This window comes from Coffea arabica, chromosome 8c, assembly GCF_036785885.1.
Source record: "Coffea arabica cultivar ET-39 chromosome 8c, Coffea Arabica ET-39 HiFi, whole genome shotgun sequence".
Taxonomy (NCBI): domain Eukaryota; kingdom Viridiplantae; phylum Streptophyta; class Magnoliopsida; order Gentianales; family Rubiaceae; genus Coffea; species Coffea arabica.
In genome coordinates, this window is record NC_092325.1 from 8,773,448 (window position 1) to 8,800,488 (window position 27,041).

The 27,041-nt window shown below is 32.7% G+C and overlaps 1 protein-coding gene across 1 annotated transcript; it reads right to left on the bottom strand.

The window, feature by feature from the left end:
- Positions 1-583: 583 nt before the first annotated feature.
- LOC113707346 (long-chain-alcohol oxidase FAO4A-like) lies at positions 584-15,180 on the bottom strand. The gene is made up of 3 exons (XM_027229624.2): positions 14,779-15,180; positions 13,987-14,256; positions 584-2,628 (listed from the first exon to the last, which is right to left on the bottom strand). The coding sequence occupies exons 1-3, from the start codon at positions 15,055-15,057 to the stop codon at positions 787-789; spliced, it is 2,391 nt and encodes a 796-aa protein (XP_027085425.1). The 5' UTR covers positions 15,058-15,180; the 3' UTR covers positions 584-786.
- Between the last annotated feature and the right edge of the window lie 11,861 nt (positions 15,181-27,041).

Genomic DNA, 27,041 nt, shown 5'->3' on the forward strand with positions numbered 1-27,041 from the left:
TTTGTTTTTACACTTTGAGAAATGAATCACGTTTCACTTACCCAAAAATTGAATCGACTTCTTATATAAAAGAAGTGCGCATTGATATCGAAATGAACTCAAGAAAAAAAAGGGAGAATATGTTGTACTTAATTTCAAGTTTGGTCAAAACTCAAAAGAACTTCTTTACTCGTATTTTCTCGCCCGTTTGTCTGCAAGCTTTTTGTATTGAAGCAAATTATTTAGAAAAGAAATGAGCTGCTAATCTTTTTTGAAAATCAATTAACTTCAATGAAGCTTTTTTTTTTTGGCAAAACTTCAATGAAACTTTAATAGCTATTTTTGAATGAAAAAGCTATAGCTCCTACTTCCTATGGATGGGTAAGGGTATTTTAAAAACAAGTTTAGTGTATTGGTGTTAAAGTCTTCTTATTTGAAAATTGGTTCAAAGTATTCGTCGATTGCATCTTGTTTAGACAATATGCCGCCAATTGACAGTATTGGGTGCAAAGCGCAAATTGGTATAGTTTATAGGTACAATGAACACAGCCCCCGCCCCCCCCCCCCCCCCCCCCCCCAAACAACTCCCACAAGAAAAAAAGTGTACGCAAGACCTAATAATGGGGTTTTACATTTTTACTTCTTTTTTAAGATTGCTATTTCCTTTTCATCAGAAGTTCGCCAGTTCCACCCGTTCCCCTGCTTTGAGAATTCAACTGGCACAGACCATTCACTTTTCTTGCCTTTAATCCAGAGATGACAGAGTTTGAAAAGAAACCTCAATCCGAAAACAGAATATTTTTCTTGCTATTTACCTCTTTTCCTCCTTAAAGATTCAAGAACAGACTGAGCAGTGCAGTAAGCAATGGCTTGTACCGTGACCATTGGATTCACACCTAATGCAGTTGGAAAAACACTTGAATCAGCAAGGTATAGTCCTTCAATCTCCCATGTTTCACCAATGGGATTTGCCACCGATATCTTTGGATCCACCCCCATTCGACAACTGCCCATCTGATGAGCTGAACATATTGGTGTTGCAAGGTCCTTCAGTGATCTGGAGCTTTCTTCCTTCACAAACTTGTCAAACTCTGTGTAACTTACTTTCTTCACATTAATGCTCCTTCCTTTGACATGATGAGTTCCGATTTCTTCAGCTCCAGCAGATGCAAGTATCCTCAGGACTTTCTCTAGTCCTCTTTTGATATTCTCTTCATCAATCTTGTCCATATTGTAAGTTATGGAATTTGGATAGAGTAGTTTCCCTGATCCTTTATCTCTTGCCAATGCAAAGACATGTGCAGTCCTGGAAAACTTGCACATTCGGTCTTTGAAATCTCGGCCTGAAGTCCAGGGCATTAGGGCTGAAAACATTCCAGGGTGAAGCGCTGGTGTTTGAATCACAGCACCATAGCCTGATCCTTCGAAATTGGCCACAACTGTTGACATTGCAGTCATTATGCCCCCTTCATAGCTTTTCTTCTCTGCTTCAGGCCATGGATCAGGCGTTGTATCAGGAAAATAGCCCCATGCCATAGCTACTGGGTGAATGTGCAAGTGCTTGCCAATGTTAGGATTTTTTAAGCCACTTTTTATCAGTAATTCAGGAGTAGAAAGAGCACCACAGGCAACAATGGTAACTTTTGACTCCACAATGCCGATTTCTTCCACTCCTTGATTCTGAAATTTGAAGGCAACCCCAACAGCATGTCTTCCTTTTTTCTTGTTTTTCCTTTTATGAAGGACTCTTATGGCTTTGCACTCTGGAAGAATCAGCCCATTGCCTGAATTGAGTAGGTCCACCAGCCATGTCTCTAAAGTACCTTTCTTTCTTCCATCTTTACAACCAAAGCAGCACCAGCCACAATAATGATCAGCTGTTGCATTTCTTGGTATAGTATTCACAGGATAGCCTAATTCCTCACACCCTTTCCTCAAAACCATGTTGTTGAACCCTTCATTTTCAATTTCAGATTGAACTCCCATTTTTTGACAGACAGCATCCAAAGCCTCCTCATATAATTTACTATCAAATAATTCCAGTTCATAGCTTTCACTCCATTCTTTGATTACATGGGGAGGCGTTCGAATTGACGATGACCAATTCACAGCAGATCCTCCACCTACTGTTGATCCAGCAAGAAATATAACATCCATTTTTTCGGTTGCCATGAAACCACTCCCAAGGTACATTTGATCCATTGTAGATCCTTCAAGAAGCGAAAGATTGGTTCTTGCAAAATAATTACCTTTTTCTAAGACAAGAGTCTTGTAGCCTGCTTTTGCAAGTATACCAGCCACAACTCCTCCACCAGAGCCAGAACCAACTACAACAGCATCACATTTGATCCTGAAAGATGGCCTATTGTACTTTGACTTTGCATTCTTCAAATGAGATGATGCGGAAACAGAAAACCCTGCATTTTGCAATTTCTCAAAGACAAATTGTTTAGGTCTGTCAAGATTAACAATCCCTTTGTATAGAGGTCCAAACAACTCTTCTGCACTTGCTTCGTCTTGTTTTTGGTCTTCTGCTGACTCAAACATTTGTTTTAATGTTTTAATACGTTGAGTTTGTCTTTTGAAGTCTGGATCAGGTCCACAATATCCAATTGCTTTCCAAGACAGATTTTCCTCCTTGTCATCCACCTGAAAATGGTAACAATTGGTATAATTTATATTCTGCACTTGCATAATCAAGACCAACGAGAAACATATGGTTCCAGGGAGGCAAAATTCACATCCCATCATATTGAAACACAGCATTGTTAACAAGATTACCCAGTCTTGTCTAGACATTAGAAAATGAATCTGGTGCATACGCTGTTATAAGTTCCAAAAAAGAAAAATCTAAATTTCTTCAATCAAGTGCTTCAAAGTTTCAATGGTCTTTTTTGTATCTCTACTCGTTTGCCATCTTTGAAGCAAACCAATAGAGGAAAAAACATGTTATGGAGAGAAGGGGGAGGGGGAATGGCTATCTATACGCATCTGTGCACAAATTTTCTCGTATAGGAATTACTCAGGCCTTTGCCTAATATATTGTGATACATTTTGTAACAATATTTACAAATCAATGAAAGATGTCAGTTTGAACACAAAAAAAAAAAAAAAAAAAGGAACCGAATCAATCTCGAGTGATATACTATTCATCCTTATCAAGCTTTTAAACTTGAATTCGAGTTAGACGCGCTTATTATATTAACTTACACGTGCTTGATTCTAAGCTCGATTGATCTTAGATGATCTTAGTTTAATCAAGTTTAATCGAACTCAATCGAAGTTAAGCAATATCTAATTTTATTTTATAACTTGCACTTAAGGGATAAAACAGCATTTTACATTAATAAATTTAAAAAAAAAAATCATGTATCTGAGGCTTAATTAAGCTCGGAGGTCTTTCATGCCTCGCGTATATATGCTGGAGTTCAAGCTCGTCTAGCTGCTCAAGTTGCTCAAACTCAGTGAAGGCGAGTTCATGCTCGAAATTTATCTGAATAAGCTTGTGAATAGTTCAATTGAACTCGGCTCATTTACTATCCTAATTAGCAGCATATAAGTAAAGAAATAAATTTAATGAACTAGAGTGAATGGGTTCCTGAAATTAATTGATATGAGCTTTCTTGATAATTAATCACCACTTGGTCAACTATATTGAACTTGGATTTATAACATCCTAGGGATATAGCAATTGTGGTTGAAAATCCTGTATCGGATGAGCAGAATCTAAACAAAGCAAAAAGGGTTGTTGCATTCAACAGTGTTCACAATCATCTCTATGTAAATTGCATATTGCATTCATACCACAAAAAGTTAACAAAAAGTTGGAGCCCAAACTCCAGCCACCCACCCAGACCTATTTTGTTGGACAAGTTTCCCAAGACAGCTTTCGCCATCCTTTAAACCAAGCATTTCAATTGTTGGGCTGACCCAAGTACTTGTAAACAGATATTATCTGGTGATTTTACAAAGAAAAAAAGGTGATATTTTTCTTATTATATTTTCACATGGATAGTACGAGCAGTAATCAGCCCATCGTTGGTTTTCCTTTTTTTTTTCAATAGTGTTACAATTTTCGTTTCATCAATTTTCAGGTGAAAATGGATTTTAGTATATTTAATATCATATTGCTGGAGAAAATAGAGTAAAAAGTGGAAACTTGACACATGGATGGGGATTTAGTGCCTCTCCCGATCTAGATCGGACCACATCAACTCGTTCCATGTGATCATTCACTTTAAAATTCTTTGATTTTTCTGCGATTTGAAAATGAATAATTTAGGTCAAATTAAACTGATGTGATCCAATTTAAACCTTAAAAGCTTGGTGATGTAACCGCATAAATTCCTAAGTACCAACACTTCCTTTCTATCCTACGCTAACGCAACAAACAAATTACACCGTTATGTAACTCACTAGTATTTGTTTTCCGACATACGACCGGTGTTTGGAAATACTAACGCACAAATACTTACATTAGATGCCCGAAAATATTCTAACTTAGAGTCATGAGGAGACCGGGATAGAGAGAGGTTCATGGGTGTAGTCCAGGAGGTGTGTAAAATATAACAACAAACTGCATTGCACTTTCTCAATATTTATTTATATAAGTCCGATAATGTGTTCAAAGCTTGCAGATTTAATAAATAATGAACAAGGAAACAAAAAAGTTAAAATTGATGTTGGTGTAGCATAATATCTGAAAATCATAAAAATTAAAAGGTACCCAGATTTTTGTGATTCATTTTGCACACACACACATATAAATGTGTGTGTGTGTGTATATGTATATTTGTATTTTTGTTAAGAGAAAATATTGTCGAATTCACTTAGGCATAAATTTCATATTATTAACTTACTCCCATAATTTATTCATGGTGATAGTATTGGACAAGATTATAGAGGATTTCCAAATTTTATATTTTTTTCCTAAAGAGGATCAATGATGGTTCCTTAATTAGCCCTTGATAACTCAAACCACTAATGTATCAATTACAGGTAAAGCGTCTTACCAATTAAACTGCATTTCATTGTGATTTACGAACTTTATATAATATCTCATTTTTTGTTGATTTGGCATAGTTGTACAATATGTACCCTTTTACTAGTGTTTTGAAACTCGAAGTGGGCTTTGACTTGACTAAAGTCAGGGGTCAATGGGTTCTACTAGATCGGATTAGTATTAAGAACCAAATGCCATCAATATGATGTCATAAATATGTTAATTAAAATTTTATTATATTATATGCTGGAATACATAAAAATATATTGTTAACATGAATAAAAATATTAATTTAATTTCTTAAGTTTAATTTCCAAATATTTTATAATTCAATATCCTTTAAACCTAACTCAAATATGATGTTTGGAAGCTTTAAATATGAATTAATCAGCTTAGCACTAAATTTCTATGACCTATTTGAAAATGTAAAGAAATTAAACCTACAAATGAAAATTTAGAAAGCTTATAGGAATAATTATAATTAGAATTAATCTTTTCTACATTGACAGTATATACACTGTCAGCATTGGATGATGAATTATTCAACTTTTACACACATGTCATCAATTTGAAATTCAACTTTTGCACACATGTCATCAATTTGAAATTCAACTTTTACACACATGTCATGAATCCAACGATAATAATGTATACACTATCAATGTAGGGGTGTGCATCAAATTCGAATTCGGTAATTTAGAAGTTTGAATTCGAAATTTTGTTATAGGAATTACCGACCAATTTCGATTTCGAATTCACCAGTTCAGATTTCGATTTCAATTCGAAATTCGGTAAATTTCGAATTCACCGAATTCAGAAAGCTTTGTTCCTTTTTTTTTCTTTTTTGTTAGTGTATTGTTATATATTATAAATTTTATATTACATATATTATAAAAAATATTGTTATATATAAATATATTATTAAAATATTATTATATACATTAATATATATTAATATACATATTATAAAATGAAATTGAAATAAAAAATATTATTATATATAAATAAATAAATATTAATATATATATTATAAAACGAAATTGAAATCGAAAATTCTGATTTGAAAAACTCCATTATCAAATTCGAACCAAATTCGCATAATTCGAAATCGAAAATTTCGATTTCACTGCAGAATTCCAAATTACCGATTTTGAAAATTCTGAATTCAATTCGAATTTAGTCGGTAAATCGGAATTTTTTGATTTTGCACACCCCTATATCAGTGTATATAAGATTTACTCTTATAGTTATCTAAAATATTTAGGGGACAGCTTGAATAATGAAAAAGCTATAGATGGATGTTGAATTATTAAATTTATGAGTAAATCTTATATACACTAATAGTACATACACTAATAGTACATACATTATTATTATTGGATTCATGACACATGTGCAAAAATTGAATATCAAATTTAAATTTTGCATAATTGTCATTCATCCAACGCTGACAAAATATACACTGTCAGTGTAGATATTATTAATACTAAATTTATTTACTTGTTTTAAGAAGTTCCTGACTTGCTGCACAGCTCATTTCCCTTTCCGTCTTCGTCTTTCTTCGTCTTCTCCGCCCTTCGTCTTCCATTTTTTTTTCTAAACTTTTAAACCTTTGCCTTGTCTACATCCTTTGCCAAAAATAACATCATATCATCCATTATTTACATTCTTTTTTAATTTCAAAACTAAATCAGTTTTTCTTTTCCTTTCTATTCCTTTTCATTTTCACATTCTCATGTTCGATGCGTAGCAATCTTTGCTTGAGAAATGATTAAGCATTTTATTATTATTATTATTTTGCTTCAAGAGCATTAAGGAATATAAAAAGCCAAAAAAAAAACAAAAATCAGCCAAAAAAGAAAAGTGGGAAAAACGGATTTTCAGTGGGTATATCATTCCGGTCCAACCCCTTTTTTGATTGGGTTTGATCAAATTTTTCACAAGCCGTCTTTTAAACAAACTCGAATCGAATGCTCAATCGATTTTCGATTCAATCGGACCATTCAGTCTGATCTGAGTTTAAAAACTAAGTCTTTTACATAATTTTAGTATGTGTAAATAATGTTAAATATGTGTAGGGTATGCGCCCACTAAAGAAAAGCATTTAAGGGGCATAAGAGTTGCATCATGCATGCTCGAAAAATACATGTGCTGAAATATTCCACGGTTGACCTTCCAGCACGATACACAGGCCCATAATTGGTAATCGGTAATACTAATCTGCCGTGTTTATTTCTCGCAAAGAAGTAGATAGGCCAAGTATGGAAATTAAAGTCACCGTTGTGAATAGTTAATAGATGGATCCACTGACCAAGGAAAATGGCTAAGGACGAATTAAATAGCCCCACTTCTATTGTGCAGAAGAGTGGGAGCCATGACTGAAACCCAATCATCTAGGTGTTCGTCTCACCAAGTAAACACCCACAGATGAGACAAGGGATGAAAATATGGCATGGAAGAAAATGCAGGATCTAGATTGTCTGCAGTTGCAACGGCAGACAACTTTTATAGCATCCAACAGTCCAGATTGATCTAATCGATGAGCTTTATAGTAATTAATGGTTAAGATTGGTCCTATCGATCTTGAGCTGATCTCGACTGAGATCAGTTCAAACTCGACTGGATTGATTTCAATAGTTAAATACTATCTGCTAATTCAGATCCATCATAGATCACGGCATACTTAAAATGTTATGAACATGGTAACCAAGTAATTCTGTACCCAAATTATTTAGAACTGAAAAAACGTTATCTCACGCATTTGGCCTTGCCCGTGAAGCCAAAAAACTAATAATAATAATAATAAATAAAATAATAGAATAGTAGTGTCTTGCATTGAGAAATTGATTTTATATGATACTCAAAATTCATTTAACTAAATCCATGAAAGGTCGAGGAACTAGGAAAACTGGAAAAGTATGTTCATCTTGGCAACAATGAAATAAATAAGATGCACGACTTTACTTGTACATACTAGTTTTTTGTTTTCACACCCTATGTTTATGCTTATCTTAAAAATCTATGATGATTGCCTTTTGATTTTATAATTCCTATTTTGTAATCCATATGAAAATTGAGAAGTCGATGTACACTTATATAGAATGATATAGTTGTAGCGGTAAAACTAATATTAGATGTACATTGTGAGATAACCATATTATATATGCTTGTGTATGGGCGTGTGCATATAAAATAAACAAGACTATTAACAAAAAGGAGTAAAAAATGAAAAAGAAACATAATTATCTACATATAAAAAAGTGAAATAATAAAAAATAAATTTATACATAAAGTTCCAGTCCAAGCTAATTGCCCAGTTTTGATGCGATAGTTGTACTAATTAATTTAGGGTAAAAAACAAAAAAACCCCTGTGGTAAATCTAATACACAGAAAAGCCTATCGTAGTTTCAAAATATACAACATGATACCTCGTACTTTGAACTAAATTGTAAAGGTGACGGAATCCGCTAAACTTAATGAAAATGGACGAAATGACAAAAATGTCCTGATATAATTAAGCAAAAATCATTTGTTTTATTCTCTAGATAGAGAGAATTGAGGGTTAAGGGGTATAACATGTATATTTATTAAAAATTAGGTATAAAATTTTTTTTTTAGGTTCCAATAAATCATGTTCGTTAAATTTAACGGATTCCATCACCTTTACTATTTAATTCAAAGTACGGGGTGTTGTGTTGTATATTTTGAAACCGCGGGAGACTTTTCTGTATATTAGGTTTATTACAGAGGGTTTTTTTGTATTTTACCCATTAATTTATAACTAACTTAATGAGGAAAAATTAAGATCAATAAAACAAAGCGACGAGAGAAGTTAACCTCACAGTCTCTTTCTACTTATATATATTATAAACACAATTCATTTAGTGTCATGAAATCATCAAAAATTGAAAAGAAGATTTACACGTTTTTCAAACATCTATAGACTACGAAAATGAGAGCGTCCACTTTCACTACCAATAACGGACAATTCAGCATAATTAAGTTGTACTCGTTAATTTGATTGTGTTTTTGTTCAATTCAGAAAAATTAAAAGAAAAAAAGAAAAAAGAAAACCAAAAAGCAGCAGTTTTCTTTTTTTTTTTTCGTTTGGTAAATAATGGAATTTAACATGAAAGAATTTCGGCAATGTCAATGGATAATTGAAATGATTCTATTTTTTATCAAGATATGAAAGTTTGTTGTGCCCACTTGATTCATACTTGTGTAGCTGATTACTCATTCATTTTGAATTTTTGTTTTACACTACAAAAAAGTTTAAGTTCACGTAGTTGTATCTTTCAATCAATTTCATGTCGGTTTAGAACTAACAGATGTATTTTCCTTGTGTTAATATGAACATAACGAGTAGTAACTTCATTGTGGATAATTTTATTTTTCCTAATACCCAACTTCCAATTCCGTTTGTAGCCGTAGATACATTAATAAGGTAACCATAAAAAATTTTAAATTATCAATGATTCTTTAGAGGCATAGTTAAATCTTTGACAAACGATCATATGTGGCATCTTATGAACAAAATACAGGAAAAAAATTTAAAGAAAAATGCATTTTTCATCCCCAATGTTTGGGGTTTTGGACAATTGTGTTCCTAAAGTTTCAGTCAAAATACATTTCATCATTGTAGTTTTGTAATTTCGATCAATTTCAACCTTAAAGTTTCATGCAAATATATTTTATTCTCATAGTTTCATAAATTTGAACAATTGAGGACAATTGAATGATTGATAACCAATTTGGACCGAATATCATCACATGACTAGCATGGTCATGTTAATAATTGTATTGTTAATATTTAATTCAGTCATTTTTTTTAATATAAGCAGGAGGACTCGAACCCAAAATCTCTCACTTACACTCCCTCCCCCCGTACCACCCAACCCAACCCTCGCCCCTTATTTAATTCAGTCATTGATTAAACTACATAAATAATAATAAGCGTGTTTAGATAAGAGTTTTTTTTTAAAAAAAAAATGATGATATAATGTATGTGAAACCAAAAAACTAGATTAGATGATAGATAGAAAATTTGAAAAACATGTTTATGATGCAACAGAATAAAATTTTGTAAATAAATAACAATCTAAACAATTCTTGCTGTCACGTTAATATTTTTCTCCAATTGGTTGCAATGAGATTGTTTGAAAAGTTTTTCCAATTGGTTGTTTCTTCTCCCTGACTTTGTTTGCTATCAATCTTTTTGTTCAATTTGTGATTAAGACAAAATTAATGGTGGTTGAAAATTTCTAAGTTTTTTTAAATAAGAAAGTGAATTAAACAATAATTTTTGCTTTTTTTGTTGATCCAATGTTTTTTGTATTTTGCTAATAGCTATGCTATAGTCAAGTGATGGTATATGATTCAAATTGTTTGACAATCCATTAATTGTGCTTAATTAGTCAAATTTATGGAACTATGAGGATGACATGTGCTTGCATGAAACTTTAGGGATGAAATTGTTCAACACCCAAACAATGGGGATCAAAAGTGCATTTTTTCCAAAAATTTAAATCTTCTCATAGTAGTAACTCTTCAAAATTGACCGTGCATGCAAGCTGAATTATTTTGTCTAATGACCTTTAATATGTAATATTTCCTTTGCAATTTCAATTAACTCTTTGGTATAACATACTCCACTAGTTTCCTATACATTTCGGTCTTTTCTAGGCTCAAAAGAATCCAAGTGTGGAGAAAAATGGATTACCATTTAAAAAAAAAAATTTACACTACTACTATTATCTAATCGATGATAGGAGAGAGTCCAATTGGGCTAATGGAACTCCATTCTAGATTAGAGAAATGCAGTACTGCACGCCCTCTAAATTATGCTGCGGATTTAGAGGTTTGGAACTGCAAGTGTCAGTCACGATGGTAACTTGTGCTATGATTTTAGTGGCCAACTCACCTAACACAATTAGAAAAATGAAATGCTTTGACTCCACTAATTTCTAAACTAATTTCTTGAGCAGTCAATGATGTCTTGTGTCATAGAGACAGGATGAGGCAAGTTGGTCATAACTAATGGGGTCCAAGTAAGCTCAAGTTGCTTGAGGTTAAAATTGAAAGCGGCATCTTGTGGGCTTTCTGCAAATTCATGTCACAGATTCAAGTCAATTAACTCCTATCCAGATTCAGAAATGGAATCAGGACAGGAGTAATTAATGTTTGGTGGCGTACGCAGAAGAATAGACATGGCTTCTGTGTGGGGATCGTGGCAGGAGGAGGGGCTGTCGAGGAATGGAGGAAGGAGGCCGCTATATATATATGTGTGTGTGTATGTATTTAAGTTATAAAATTAGGAATAGTTCCATGTAGTTTCATTTTTCTAAAATTAGGAATAGTTCCATGTAGTTTCATTTTTCTGAAAGGTAAAATTATAAATCTTTGAGTCCGTTTGGACGGTAAGTCTTTTAGTTGCTTGTTGAAAACTTTATTATAACTTACTCTAATTAGTTTTAGAAATTATTGGTGTTTATTCAAAACACTTTTTTGAAAATACCCCTCTTCCCCTCCTTTTCAACCTCTCTCAAGTGCCCACTTCTGTCACCAATATCCTACCCAATATCTTTGTTTTTGGTGTTTTTCCATGAATTTTATCCCTTAAAGAATTAAGATCATTTTCCTATAAACCTCTAAAACAATCTTCCAAGCTGAGTCTTCAGAATTTTGTTAGAAATAATAGTTTCCCGAAAAATTTTGTTAGGAAATAGCATTTGGCCCGAATAATATTTTGCTTACATCACAAATATAATTTTCAATCATTTTTTTATCTTTTCAATAATATATTTTATTTCACATACATCACATCTCAAAAAGTATTACGGTAATTATTCTATCTAATATTTTAAATAATCTCCTATCTAAACACACTAGTTCAGTTAGAGACAATTTAGGTAAAAATTCTTTAGGAAGCAAGTGTTTATCCCTTTAAAATTTGTTCGAAGATTGGAAAATAATCTTGAATGAAGCCCGGCGTTGGAAAAATCTTAAAGTGTTTTAACCTATATTGCATGAAAGATCCCGTGTATCTTTGATAATGGTACAAACATGCAATGCAGTTCGGTCAAAATGAGACTAGACCCAAGCAAGTATGAGCCAGAATGTTTTATTTATTTATTTGGGTTTTTTTTGTATGGACTGTTATGATAGCTTGGCAACTAAGTTATAATATTGAGTATTGTTTGTGACAAATGATAATGCTATAGCCCATATTTTATTTTCACAGTAAGTTTATGTTGAAATGAAAGAACTGTCACTCCAGAGTTTAAATTAAATTTGGACTTGAGAAGGGCAATTAAATATTTTATGTAAAAGTAGGTGTGGAACTAAAAACATGTGTTGTGGCATTTGCAGCGGTCATCGTTATTAATATTTAAATCTTGTCTGATAAAATAAAACTCTTGCCTTTATCTTCTTACTATTTGATAGCCTTTTTATCAGTACTAGTTCATTGCATGTGGTGTATGTAATGTACCTAATAGTTTTTCACTACTGGGGCCTAAATCCAGAGAATTAAACAACGCTTGTAGACTGACAGTTTTGAACTAATAAGAGGTTTGTTAGCTTGAATTAAATTCCTTTTTTAAGTTTGTTAAGCAGTCGAAAAAAATTTTCGTCAAGCAGTCTTTATTTCGTTGGAGGTAGGCCCTTAATGTCTCTATGCCAATCTTTAATTTTGTTGGTAATTCGATATAGTACATGACAAACTCCAACTATCTCAGGATGATTTTGTTTTCTGTTTTTTTTTTTTTTTTTTCACTTAGGGGTATCTCAACATTTGAACTAGACTAATCTCCTAAGAATGTGTAGAGTCTTTGCCCAAGGAAATACAGCGAGATAGCACACAGGAATCAATCACGGGACCTACTGATAACTACCAGACTATAAAATCAATCGGACTACCCGCGGAGGGTGATTGAAAGGGTGATTTTGTTTTTTGTAAGGAAAGGAAATTTTCACATGTTTTGGAATAATAATTAAAAGTTACTATGATTAAAAGAACTCCGATCCAAATAAACTTGCAAAATCTTTTTTAAAAAAAACTCTGAATGTTAACTAACTCTGTTTGATAATCCACTTCAACACTTAAATTTAATGGATTCAGATCTTAATATATTCAGATGCGTTTAAAAACCAAAATTGAACATTTGAATTAATTAAGTGGCATTCACTTCCTTAGGTAAAACTTGCTCCCAAACATAAATGATAAGTTATTCACTTATCACTTAATGTAATATATATTCAAATGTATCAGATTTAGTATTTAACAATTTAATAATTTAATGAATTCACACTTCAGATTTCGGATTTTAGTTTTTCAGTTTTCGGACTTTAATTTTATCATATGCACTCTAAGTATAGAGATGCTAGTATATGTATATTTCTTCCAATTATTTTTGTAAAATTTTTTAGTAGAAGAGGGATGAGATTTAAGAAGCGGTAAGAAGGGAATAGGGATTTAAACCCAAAACCTGTAAGTCTTGAGGCCTAAACCATATTTCTTCTGATTAGTTAAACGAAAAAGTAAATTAGTTACAGCCAATGTATCCCTTCTAAATTTGCAAATTTAACTGTTTGATTTGCCATTGCTTTCATTGCTTTTAACACGAAGTTATGTGGCCGACAATGTAGTAATTAAGTCTTTATGCAGAAGTATTTATGATATATGGACCAAATTTAAAAACTATAGAAGGGTTGCCATAAAGGAAAAATCAAATAAAACAAATACAGAAAATTAATGAGACTTTGATATAGACCATTTTCTGTCCGCGACAATTGCACATATTCATGTGAATAAAAACGCAAGACTAGTCTCAATACCAACTAACAACCTATTGTTGGATTTTATACCAACGGAGATATGGTCCTAAGTGCTTTAAATTCATGAAAACAGAAATGGATGAGGCTTAAAAACGAATCAGATAAAGTTAAGCAATAAATGGGGAAAGGAAAAAAAGAAAAATAGAGAGATAAATTGATATCATACCTGGCTGAAGAATACTAGTAGAATGAGAACTTTCAAGGCTGTGAAGAGAAGTCTTAAGGGAAATATGATGCTACGGGACCACGAAAGCACTATTTGTTCTCTTTTTTCTGGTGCAACCTGAGAAAACTTCTGCAAGTAGGGAAAATTGCCTGACAAACTTGCAATCCCACACAACGCAAAGGTTCCTATACTTGTTGATAGAAACCACAGTGCTAGTCTTGCCATAAAAAGCTTTGGATGTTGCAGTCTTTCACTTATCAATCCTCCAAGCTAAACAAGAGGAATTGCAAGATTAAACAATTAGGAAAATTATGGTTAATGTATTTGCCAGCTTAAGATTATAAATTTATTTTGTAATTACTATTTTTAGGTTATTTAGGTGCTTGAATAATCGTAATAAAAATATAAAGTACGTAAAACAAACTAAAAATGAAAAGAATTACGTCACATATCAATGCAGTGATCATAAATCTCCATGCATGTGACATGTTATGATCAAACATTATCAGCAGCCAAAGGTTTCGTTCTTTCTTTTGTTTTTTTTTTTAAACAATCTTAAAACGAGGATAACAATTTTTTTCCCCAACCGTTCCATTACTATGTAGAAAATTTTGCAAAGATGCAGCATTTTTTTTTTAGTTTTTTTTTTGTCCTCCCACACTTTCCACACCTAGCTGCCAGGTACAAGAGTTTAAATCTAAGATGCCTTCCTGACCATTGGATCGATCCTAGTGTTTAGCTTGTAAAGATGAAGCATGTCATACATTATCGGAAAAGATGATAAACTCTTACACGTTGTGGAGTTCCGGCCACGGAGGCTGAAGTTTGGTAGAATCTAGCCGTGGATTCATCATGTTTTGTGTGGAAACCATCTATTGAGGGCAAATAGGTGTCGCATAAGGCTTTAAGGGACTCCATTTGGCGAGAAGAGAGGGAGCTGGAGTAGGGATTTTTCACTCTTCCCATAAGAGGTCTTCCTGCTTCCATTTCAACAAATTCTGTTGCCATGAAATCTTCTTGCTTTTCACGCAAACCCTCGGTACCAATTCCAGTAATGTTGTAGTGTTCCATATTCAGAGGCCTGTTATGATATACTTGTGGAGAATATACTGTAAAATGTGTTACTTATGGTTTTCTCCTCTGTGTTTGTTTTATTTGTGTGAGAGAGCGATAGAGAGATAGATGGACAGATGTAGCACCGATGCTAATTTAAGTAGAACCGTGATTATTCAATGTCAACCTGCATAAATTAGGAACAATATTTTTTTTTTTTTGGGATTGGCGAAAATTAGGAGATGCATTGCACTGTGCGTGTGTATGGCCCAGCGTATACCTAGCGTACCCTTAAATATTTTTCTATGACCCTCCCAATCCCAACTAATAGATGTAGGATTTGAATCCCGAACCTTCCAACCGAGAAGGTTATAACAGTTCTCTCCTAATCATTTAGCTAATTCCAATGATTAATATATCCATTATTCATGTTTTCCTTTAAAGTTTACAATAAAAGAATAAATTTCACAGGTATAATGGCGTTATATGATGAGAAAAAATTGAGATTATACACGCTGTCTGAGTTGTAGACATGTATAAACCATTGGTAGTATTCTAATATAAATCAATCTTGCAAGTTAATTTTAACTTTGTTCCTAAATTTAAGATATATCAACTCGTGAAAAATGAACACTATATGTTAAAATTTTAGGTGTATAGATTTTGAAAATCAAAGCTCTTGAGATGCTTCCAACCGTTGTCCTATATCATAATGTAACTTTAGGTACTATAGTAAGCAAAATTTATGAATGCAACGAACAAAATACATCACATACTTAACATTAGGTGACAAGACTAGTAATGACTAAAGTGGCCATTCTTATATATTTTTTTAAAGGCTGGGGAAGTTTAAATTTTTATAAAAATACGGGTGAAAACTTTTTATATTTTAAGAGGGTATGAAACAGCCTTTAAAATTTTAGGAGAGCCGCGGCCTTTCGTACCCTTTGACTCCCTGAATATATTGTTCTTACCATAATGGTGATTAGTAATTTTATTTTGGATAAATGGTCAATTTTAACACTAAACTTTTTTATTAGTGAATATTTAGTTCATAACTTTTATTTCTAACTAATTTGATACGTTCTAATTAAGAACCTTCGTGGCAACGTCATTATTTAAAATCAATTTGACTCCTAATTGACCAACTAAATAGGGGTATCTTGGGAACGTTAATCACAAGGTTGTAATAAGTAAATCATATAAAAAAAATCACAAGATAAAATTTATAAAAATTTTATTTCGTGATTTTTAATAAAATTTAAAAGTTTTATCTGATGGTCTCTTACACGATTTATTTGTTTTATTACAGTCTTGAAAGGGACGCTCCCATAATAATCCTATTTAGTTTGTAGTGGTACCACTGCAGAAGTCCTTAATTGAAAATACAAAATAAGTTTAAATATCAAATTGATCAAAAATAAAAGTCAGGAACTAAATCAGTACCAATAAAAAATAAAATTGACCATTTTTCCTTTTATTTTTGGTCACATCACTGTGCTGGCATGCAGATTTCCTGCGCCAGCTCATGGTTTTGGTTAGGGGTGCAAACGAATCGAGCCGCTCGCGAGCCGCTCGCGAGCCGCTCGATTCGAGCTCGACTCGAGCTCGATCAATATCGAGCTCGAGTCGATCTTGAGCTGCTCGAGCCAGAGTCGAGCTCGAGCTCGAACTCAAAACATTAAACTCGTTAGGCTCGCGAGCTCGAATATATATATATTTATTTTTTTTATTTTTATTTTTAATAGTAAAATTACATAAATATCCTTAATATTTTATTATTTATTAAGAAAAAATATTATTTTATTTATTTTTTAAAAAATAAAATAATTATTTTTTATTTTTTTCGAGCTCGAGCTTGAAAATTACCAGCTCGTCGAGCTCGAGCTCGAGTTCGAGTTCGATGAAATTAAATTAAGACTCGACTCGATAAGGCCAAAGCTCGACTCGGTTCGGCTCGTTTGCACCCCTAGTTTTGGTTCCTAAATTGAACACGCATCTCTTTCATGTCATTAAAAACAAAACCATCACTTTGTCTGATAATCTTTTGGCCACGATTATAGCTATGTGTTACCCTTTTATGTTCCTATCACGTCATTTTAAGTACCTGCAGTAGACCTTTTGCAAATTATTGGTCAACCGGAAACGAACTCCACTTTAATGCTCTATATTGTCATTTGTCACCATGAAGATACGCATCTATGGCTATAATTTCAACTAATCATGCGGTCGGCAATTTATTACGAATTAGATTCTATTTAATGGCTGATACGCATGTGTTAAAACTTCTCATCCATTTTTTCATATAAAAAGACATTTTTCATCCATTTTTTCATATAAATTCAATTTTTTATATGCTGACAATGTATACATTATTAGTCTCGAATGGATAATAATTTATATATATTATCAATATATATAAGATTTACTTAAAGACGTACCTGTTAACAATATTTGTGAACACTAGACCGTATGTGAACTGATGAGCTTCAGGCTCGTGGGTTAACCTGTTCACCAAGCAGGTTAGGGGTTCAACATTTTTCTATTTATTTTAATGTTAAAAATTTAAACGATACTGAATTATGAAGAGGCTACAAGAAATAAAATACTTCCTCCGTCCCACTTTAATAGTTCTGTTTTTCTTTTTCGTCTGTCTCAAATTATGTCCATTTTCCAATTAAAAAATGTAGTTGTATCTTAATTTTTCTAAAATACCCTTATTCAATGTAAGTTGTTGTTACTATAAACCTACTCTATTTAATGAGAGTTGATTTTTTTTTATCATCAATTGAAGTTCCCATAAAGTTATATTCTAATTAATGTGAGGGTATTTTAGAAAAATAGTTACCTAAATTGATTGTTCCAACAAAATTAACTATCTTTTCTTAAATTGTATGAAAAAAAATCAGGACTATCAAAGTGAGACGGAGGGAGTAGTAGTCAATTGTTCAATTGTCTAGATTTTGTTGGCTTTGACCGATTTAACCAATCTTTGGTAGAGTTTAATAGGCTTTTTAAGTTCCAAGGGTTTAATATTCCCAATTCTAACTCGTTGAACCTTAGGATGCCGGTCCGATTACCAACGCAATGACTGTTCCCAATGCACCACACCTTCATTTTCCCAGGCACTTCTCCAAAATGATCAAGTCACGAACTGTACTGTAAGTCATATTTTTTAATCATAAGCTTTTTTATACTCCCTCCGTCCCGTTTTGTTAGTTTTAGTTTTTTTTTCACACAGATTAAGAAAGTGTAATTAATTTGGTTGGAAACATAAATTTAGATTAATAATTTTCTAAAATACCCTTATGCTAATCACGAAGAGTGCCAATTAATATCAGTTACAGCTAATGGGTTAGTATTAGAAAAGCTCAATGTATTCAATGTAGTGGGTTAGTATTTAATAACAATGTATTAATAACAAGATATTTAATAAGGGCATTTTAGACAATTTGAAAGATTACTACATTTCTTAATGAGAAAGTGGACTACAATTTGGAACGGACGAAAAAGGAAAACAAGACTAACAAAGTGGGACGGAGAGAGTAGTAATTTTTTTTACACCCTCCTACCTCCAACTATCATGACCTTTAGCACCTCAATCACATTAGCTTATAATGTTATTTTTGAGTACTTACTTCCCACCCTTCCCCCACCATCAAATTTTACCATGATCACTAAGCAACTTGTAGATTGACCCATAAGTTGTTCAATAGTCAATTAAAACTAACCAATTAGATGATCAAGAATTTAGTTAGCAAAATAATACTGAGTTAGAGTTTCACTTATTGTAACCCATTTTTATCTCCTCCATTCCCCTTCCGCTTCTCTCCTACCCCAGCCGGCCACCCTCATTCATTCACCCGTGGCAACTCTGTAATTTGCTTCGACGCTCATACCACATTGGAAGTGGGATAGGAAAGGAATTAGTCAATAACGCCGAGCCTGCTACTAATCAAGTTGCATTAATCATTTGATTTCGTGATTTCGCTCAAAAGTTATTTGAGCCAACCTGTCGGTCTGGAGTATGACTAAAGATATCACAGCAAAGCTCGCATTCTCTATCCAGGTGAATCCGGACTAGTATGTTATGATCCTGACTATACAAGATTTCCATTAACCATATTTCGCTCACGCATTGCCAACTAAGGTATGTTCATTCAACAGAAAAGCAAATTAGTTGGATTTTCCCGAAAGCAGGCCTAAAACAAGAGAAAATCGTTGATGAACTATTATTGCCTTTGATAAGAGTTTTTACAGCACGCAGACATCTTGAATTCCGCAGTCCATGAGAAAAATGGGAATGCCCTGAAGAAAGAAAGGCGAATTTCAACAATTTTGGTCCTATAGATTTTTCCGAAGTGATACAAAAAATTACAAATAATGAATTGGCATATATTATTATAAATGGACCAATGAATCATCTAATTGACAAATTTTAATTGATTCTTGAGCAACTTATGACACAACACACAAATTGCTCAATCATCATAGCGAAGTTTACCCCATCCCCACCCTATTTGTCATATTAGCTTTACAAAAAATATATTCTTACATCTTTTTTAAACTTTAGCGCTTCTGACACCTTAGCTCTGTGTGTGTATATATGCTTATGTGTTTTGTGCCCGTTTTTCTTCTCTTACCCAAACGAACATGAAATTGCACGAGTATTATCATTTCCTCGCTACGAATACAGCATGAAACTAAAAACAATCGAATAAGAAATCAACAACATTCAAGAAAAAAAATGTTAATACACTGTATAACAGACCCATGAAAATCTCTCAGTTATTGTGTCATTGTATCAATTAATAAACACGTGATTATATACCACAACCGTATAAACTCAAACTTTTAAGAAAGAATTTACCCATGAAAATCTCTTAGTTATTGTGTGAATGTATCAATTAATAAACTCGTGATTATATACCACAACCACATAAACTCAAACCTTTAAGAAAGAATTTGAGAAAATTGCAAATGAAGGCTAAATGAGTCTCCAACTCAAAATCAATTACCAATAGCCAAGTATTGCAACAAAGAAAGCTTATTTAATGGTCAGTCATTTCGGTTTAGTGGTGGTGGTGACTAGAGATAATATTCAATATGTAGTGCTTTAAACCAAAATTGAACTTGATTGCGAAACCGGCGATGTTACGGAGCATCTACCTATCAGTAATCCGAGATATGAAAGTTTAAATTCAAAAAAACTTGTTCAATAGTTCTTAATTTTGTGACATTGAAATGAAAAAAAGAGATATTATTTGAGATAGAAGACTAATGTTAAATTACTATCTATAAAGAAGGATGATTGGTAGAAAAAGGGCCCTGAGAGAACATTATGGACCCATAGCTCTATCTTGGAAGCATGACAGGTCTTTCCAGTAACCTTAGTTCTTTGGATACCAGGCGTAAAGAAGGCACATTAATATTATGTTCGTTTCTTGCTGTTTGGTGATACTAATAAATATATGTGACCAATGAAACCCGCCATATGTTATCCATCAAATGATGAAAAGCAATCTTTCTGACCTAACACTTTTTTAATTTTATATTCCACATCATTCCAAGTAATTCAACTAAGGACTTCCCATTATTCAAAGATATACATTAAATGATGTCCAATTAGAGTAATAAATAGTTGTTGCTAATCTTAAACTTGTATCACTTTCCTCTCTTTTATTCAGTATTACAATCCATTGACCATTGACAAACGATCTTACTCGTTGAGTACAAGGACTTTGCCCAAATTTCAAGCCAACTTTCAGCATTTGTAGTTTTACTGGCTGTTTTCCTTCATTAGTCATGTTTACTAATAGGGACTGGCCACCTTAATTGCCACAGTATTAAATTAAGTCAATGGACTAAATGATAAATCAATTCATGTTGAAAGTGATTCAAAGTAATGACTGACGTTGTGTTTCAACAAATAAGCATTGGCTTCAAAACAAGAAACCATATGCATAAATTTTGGGTGTGACTGACATGACTAACATGGATAGCGATATATTGGACCAATATTCAAGACATTTCATCGGCTTCAAAACATTGGACCAATATTCAAGACCCTGACTTGAAAAAATGATGAAAAAAAGACCAATATTCAAGATATTTCATGGCTCAAATATTGCTACATCCCATATTTTATCATATGAAATGTTAAGTAAATCTCATTGATACTTGAGATTCTCACCTAGGTACACTAACATTATGCGCAAAAAAAAAAAAAGTGAAGAAAAAAACGTATCTATGTGAAAAAGTGTGTGCTGTCTGCATCTATTTGGTTTCTATGGGTATCACATTTAGCAATTAATAAACACATATATCTAACTTATGTTATACGTTTTCTTGATAAACACATATATCTAACTCACCAATTGCCACTGTACTATTAGATTGAGTCGTTGGACCAAAATGAAAAGCAAAACATGACAATAATTTTACATTTTCTATAATAACGTATGCCTAATGGATTTGCAAGTAGTATATTGATGTCTACATACAAGGCATAGAGCAAAATTATGCGTACAAGCAACGATCTGAAAATTATGTGTAGCCTTTTTCATCCAAATCCATAAACAAAGAACAGGCCACCTATACGGTAGACATGCAAAGAAGGAAAATCAAGGTGCATTTATAGGTGGAGATGATTATAATATGAAGACACGTAATATCTCCATTTTATTATTGTTAAATTACATTTTCTGATATCTTTTCTTGGTTGCTTTGTCGTTCTATTACGGAATCCAAGAAGTCTCAAAAAGAGTGAGTAATGAAGTGCATCTCATGCTTTTGGGACCGTCTATTTTATCACCATCATCATCATCATTATTATAATTATTAGGAAAAGTAATAATTCTTCATTTGGATTGAGACTTCAACGATGGATAGAACCCTTTCTTTCTTACCCCTATGTCCATTTGCCCATCATTTTAGGGAAAGATAGACAAACTCCGTTTGAAAAGAAATATTTCCACTTTGCACCTCTTATTTTCTGATTAATTTTTACTTTGCACCTCAACGTCAATTTTGCACCTCTTATATCCATGTCATGTTGGCCATTTTGTTAACCGTATTGCGATAATTGACCGGCTTTACACGCTTGTACACTGTGGACCTTTAGTAAGCAAGCTAAATTTGTTTTGCACCTTTGACTTATTCTCCTTTCCACTTTGCACCAATCTCTGATTTTCAGATAAATTGTACCGCTAATTTTGGTTTCAACCTTTTGTCAAAGATTTTCTAAATGTGCAGTAAGCGTACAGGGATTTTACCTAGTACTTTACCCTCTCTCTTTCAAATTATTAATTTTTTAGATTTTCATACTTCTATGATTATCTAAATATTAACTAAACTACCAAAAGCTAAGGTACAAATGCCTAAATAAGGAATATGTCACAGTTTCAATTTAGGCTTTTATTAGAAGTGAAGACCAATAAATTTGTTTACAAATGGGTAATATATACCAGTGAATATAGCATATAATCAACTTCCTATTAATAGTTTGATAACATATAGCATAATAGAATGATTTCAACAAGCTTAATTCATCATAGGTAGCATAATTTCAAGGTTACTAAAAAAGCATAATGTTTCAAACTTTTATATTCAAATCCCAATTATGCAAGTTATTTGCTGATTATATGTTCATTCATATCCTATTGTACTGAGTTCCTGATTTGCACAGATGTTAAAAGTTTTTTTTTTCTTAACTCTATTGAAAATTGGATCAAAATGGGATGAACTTAAAAGTTTAGAGTATAACATGCTAAGAATCAAAAGTAGAGGTGAAAAATGGGAATAAATCTTAACTTAGGAATGTAAAGCAGAATTAGTCCTTTTAAAAGTTCTCTTCCAATTTGCGTGCATGCGTGCACTTTACTGACTTCTATAATCATAAGACTCACATTTCTAAGTTGTCTCTGTGACGTGAACCACAAGTAAAGAACACGCATGCTAAATCATTCAAATTACAACCAGTGTAAATTTAGAGGTGGCAAATCAACCCATTTAATTAAATTTATCCATACTCGTCCATGAATAGATGGGTATGAGTATCTTAAATTTTTGTATATGGGTATAAATGGATTACCCAATAATACCCATAAATAAGTATTATTGGGTAACCCATCAAACCCAATTAACCCATTTAGAATTCTCTTCCCCCCAAGTCTCTTCTTTTCCCCCACCTTTTTTTTTTTCAAATTTTTCATTTTGTCATGATGTTAACTACTTTTGTTTCATTATTATTATTATTATTCGTTGGTTTTATCTTATTATTTTATTTTCTCTTAGTTTGTTAACTTGCTCATTTTTTAGCATTACCAATTTATGATAAATTTTAGCCTATTTTCTTATCTTTATAAAATGAAATTTTAAATTTATATATGAAAAAAATGTTAGGGGTTCAAAATTTTTGGATTAAGTTTTTATATTAATTTTTATAGTACTTAGTTCAAATTTTTATATTCTTATTATTCAATTATTAAATAATAGGTAATTTTGTGACATAGAGTATAAATGGAAAAAAAAATTGGTAATTAAGTTTATTGAACATTATAAGTAAATATTTAAAATTAATGATGGGAACAAAGAGTGGTATAAATTGGTAATTTAGTTTGCAAAAATGAATTTAAATGAGTTTACAAAAAGTTAAAATAAATGGGTTATAAATGGGTAATTGGGTTACCCAATTCATTTTTTGATTTACCCATTTATACCCATCTAATTAAATAGGTATAAATGAGTTGACTCACTTATACCCATTACCCATTTTACCCAACTCAAACCCACCCAAGTCACCCATTTTGACACCTCTATATAAACCATTAAAACTAGCCAAAAAAAAAACGAAATTTACAAGACTGCACTAGTTAATATTTCAGTAAAACAATGAATGGATATCACAATATATGAACAAAATAACCTCCAATATATTTCGAAATGAACAACAATTGAATTTATGTGGCTTTTGGCTAATCAATTCTGAATTGAATTAGCTGGCCATTAGGATTTTAGCATAGCTGATACTAACTGAATCATGTTGGCCTATTAAATCAAGGCTCAAAATTAGAAATTTTCATATTATTATTTATTAGTATTGATAAGTGACTAATTTACGTAATAATTGTATGACATTATATATTATTTTTAGTCACTTTGGTTATATTATTGGAAGAATATGAATCATTTTGGCTATAATTGGTGAAAAATGCTTTTAAGTGATTAAATGAGGTTTTTATCACTTTTTACTTGGATTTTGTGTATTTTGACAGTTTTGACACATTTTCGTATTTCGGCTATAACTTGAGTTACAATGATCGGATTGGGATGATTCTTGAACCCATTTGAAGATAAGAGATAGATCTACAACTTTGGTGAAGACATCCGAATCCAGTTTGAAGGTTTTCAAAATCAAAAAGCCGAATTACATTAGCTAATTTCTGTTGGTCGAAGCTGAAACAGGGCAATGAGCAGACAAGGGTATTTCAGTCATATCTCAGCCTACACAGATCCAAATGAGGTGATTCTTGATGCATTGGAAAGATAACTCAAAAGGCTACAACTTTCGTGTTTTACACATGAGCTGGTTCAGCCTCTAACATCAAGAAAAGATCGGTTGAAGTTGGGCCAAAAACCGAGCAAGTGATCCACACTCGGATCCATTATTCATCCGAATCCTCGGCTGTTTCTGGGTTAGTGGATCCGAGCTCGGATCCATACGGATCCGAGGCACTGTAGCAGCTCGGATCACTGGTCAGAAAAGGCTGCTTTATACGCGTAAAACTCAATTTCACCTCCACCAACTCACATGTGATGCTAGACATGTGAGAGACATTACCAGCTGTAAGGAGAAAGTGTAAAGCTTCATTTCTTGACCACCTTTCATCATTAAATAGCCAAATTCATTGCAAAATGGGAGAAGGGGATGATAGAGTAAGAGATAGAGAGACATACGGGAGAAACTTGGAGTCTGCAGAAATGTAGCTCTTTCATCTTCCTAGTATTAGTTTAGCTTAGTATAGAGTAGTATAGTTCAACCATTCTTGTTTATTATCTAGATTAGGATGAAGATGGAGGATGAAGATGGCAAGGAAGAAAGCTCATGTGACAAGGGTTGTATTCCTTCCAAACTCTTTATCTTTTGTATTTGATTCCAAGTTTAGTTAATATACAAGTTCTGGATTTCGTGTGTAATATGTGTTTTTAAAGTTTAAGCCTTGGGTTTGGTTGAACTTTCTATGATTGTTAGTGTTTATTATTTGGTTATTTGATTGCTATGATTTGAGCAAGTTATTTAGCACTTTGGCTTCTTAAATCATGATTAATCTGGTACCATTAATTGTGATTATCTAAGGTGTTGTTTCTGCAATGAAAATTGAGATTTAACACTAGTTCAAGAAGTGCTAAACATAGGGAGTACACTCACGAAAGTAGAGGTGCACTTATGTGATTTTTAGTGATTCATTTCATGTAATTTCATTGAAGAAATGAACTTGTAGCTAATTTCATAACCATGAAAATAGGTATGGATTAGTTATGAGTATAGTTGGTTCACTACGAAAGTAGGTTTCACATGTTTAAGGAAATTACACCATAACTAGCCTAAATGTAGTATTCAATGATCCAAATGTAGCACTTGCATGAGTAGTTAGGGATACCACAACCTAAGGAGTTTTTATTTGTTATTTTGTATAATTTCAGTAGGTTAAATTTCTTATAATTCATTGATAGTCTAAATAATAGAGAAGCTTTAGTAATACCGGTAATTGTTCACTCTTCCCTGTGGGATCGACCCGATATATACCCTAAACTACTAGTTGACCTGTATACTTGCAGTGAACGGGTGTAATTCGGTTTTTTAACTTGTACGTATGTAAAATACCCGTCAAGTTTTTGGCGCCGTTGCCGGGGAAGATTTGGCAATATCGGTGTGAAGAGTAACTTTATTAGTTTAGACATATTATTAGTTATACTGTGAATGTTATTTTCTGTGTTTTATATGTGTATGTGTTTTATCACCTATTCTTCTTACTAATTTTGCTCTTAAGTTGTTTAAAAGCAATTTTAGGTGATGAGAAGGATAGGTCAATTTGGAGGACAATGCTTGAGAAGGGGAAGATTGGCAATGGATGGTTATCAAGTGCAAAGCTCCTTCAATAGAGGTAACCAAGAAATTACTAGAGGTATGTCTTATGAAGATGGTTTGAAGTGTTTAACGGAAAAATTTGATGTAATCATGTTACAAGTTCAAATGGACACAATTATGCATGAAATTGAGCAAGGGAGGAATTCTAATGATTTTAATTCTTATCATGTGATTTGTGACTTGTGTGGAGGTTATCATGCCACTAATACATGTATGCAAGCACAAAATATGAATTACTGTGATGAATTAGAGCATTACAATCCTTGTTTTGATCAATATAGTGCTAATTGGAGCAATTCTCCTGCTTATGGTTGGAATAATCAATGTGCATATAGTGTTTCTCCGTATTTTTATGATTACCAACCTGAATGTGTCCAATATGAATCAAAGCCATCTTGGGAGTTGGCAATTGAAATGGTAGCTAATGATTCTAAGCCATCTTGGGAGTTAGCTTTAGAAAAATTAGCTAATGCAACTTCTGACCGTTTTGATAGGATTGAGGAAAGAATAGATGAATTAGCTTCTCACTTTGGTAGAATACATGAGCAATTGAATGCATTGTGTGAAGTTATTTCCTCTAATAATTTGCAAAATGATCCTAGCATGAATGGTGGGAATGTTGTATGTGAAAATGGGTCGCATCTTGATGAAAATGATGAATCTCAAGTGTGTTTTAATGAGGAAATGTCCATTTCACAGGATAGTACTCTTGGAGCTAACATTGAACCGCAAGAGGTGAGCCTTAACGACTCATTTTTCACCCCTCTTGAGGAGTGCATTGAAAGTATAGGTTCTAAAGGTATTCCTGTCCAAGATACTCTCATGACATTTCCTTTGGTAAGTTCTCAAGTGG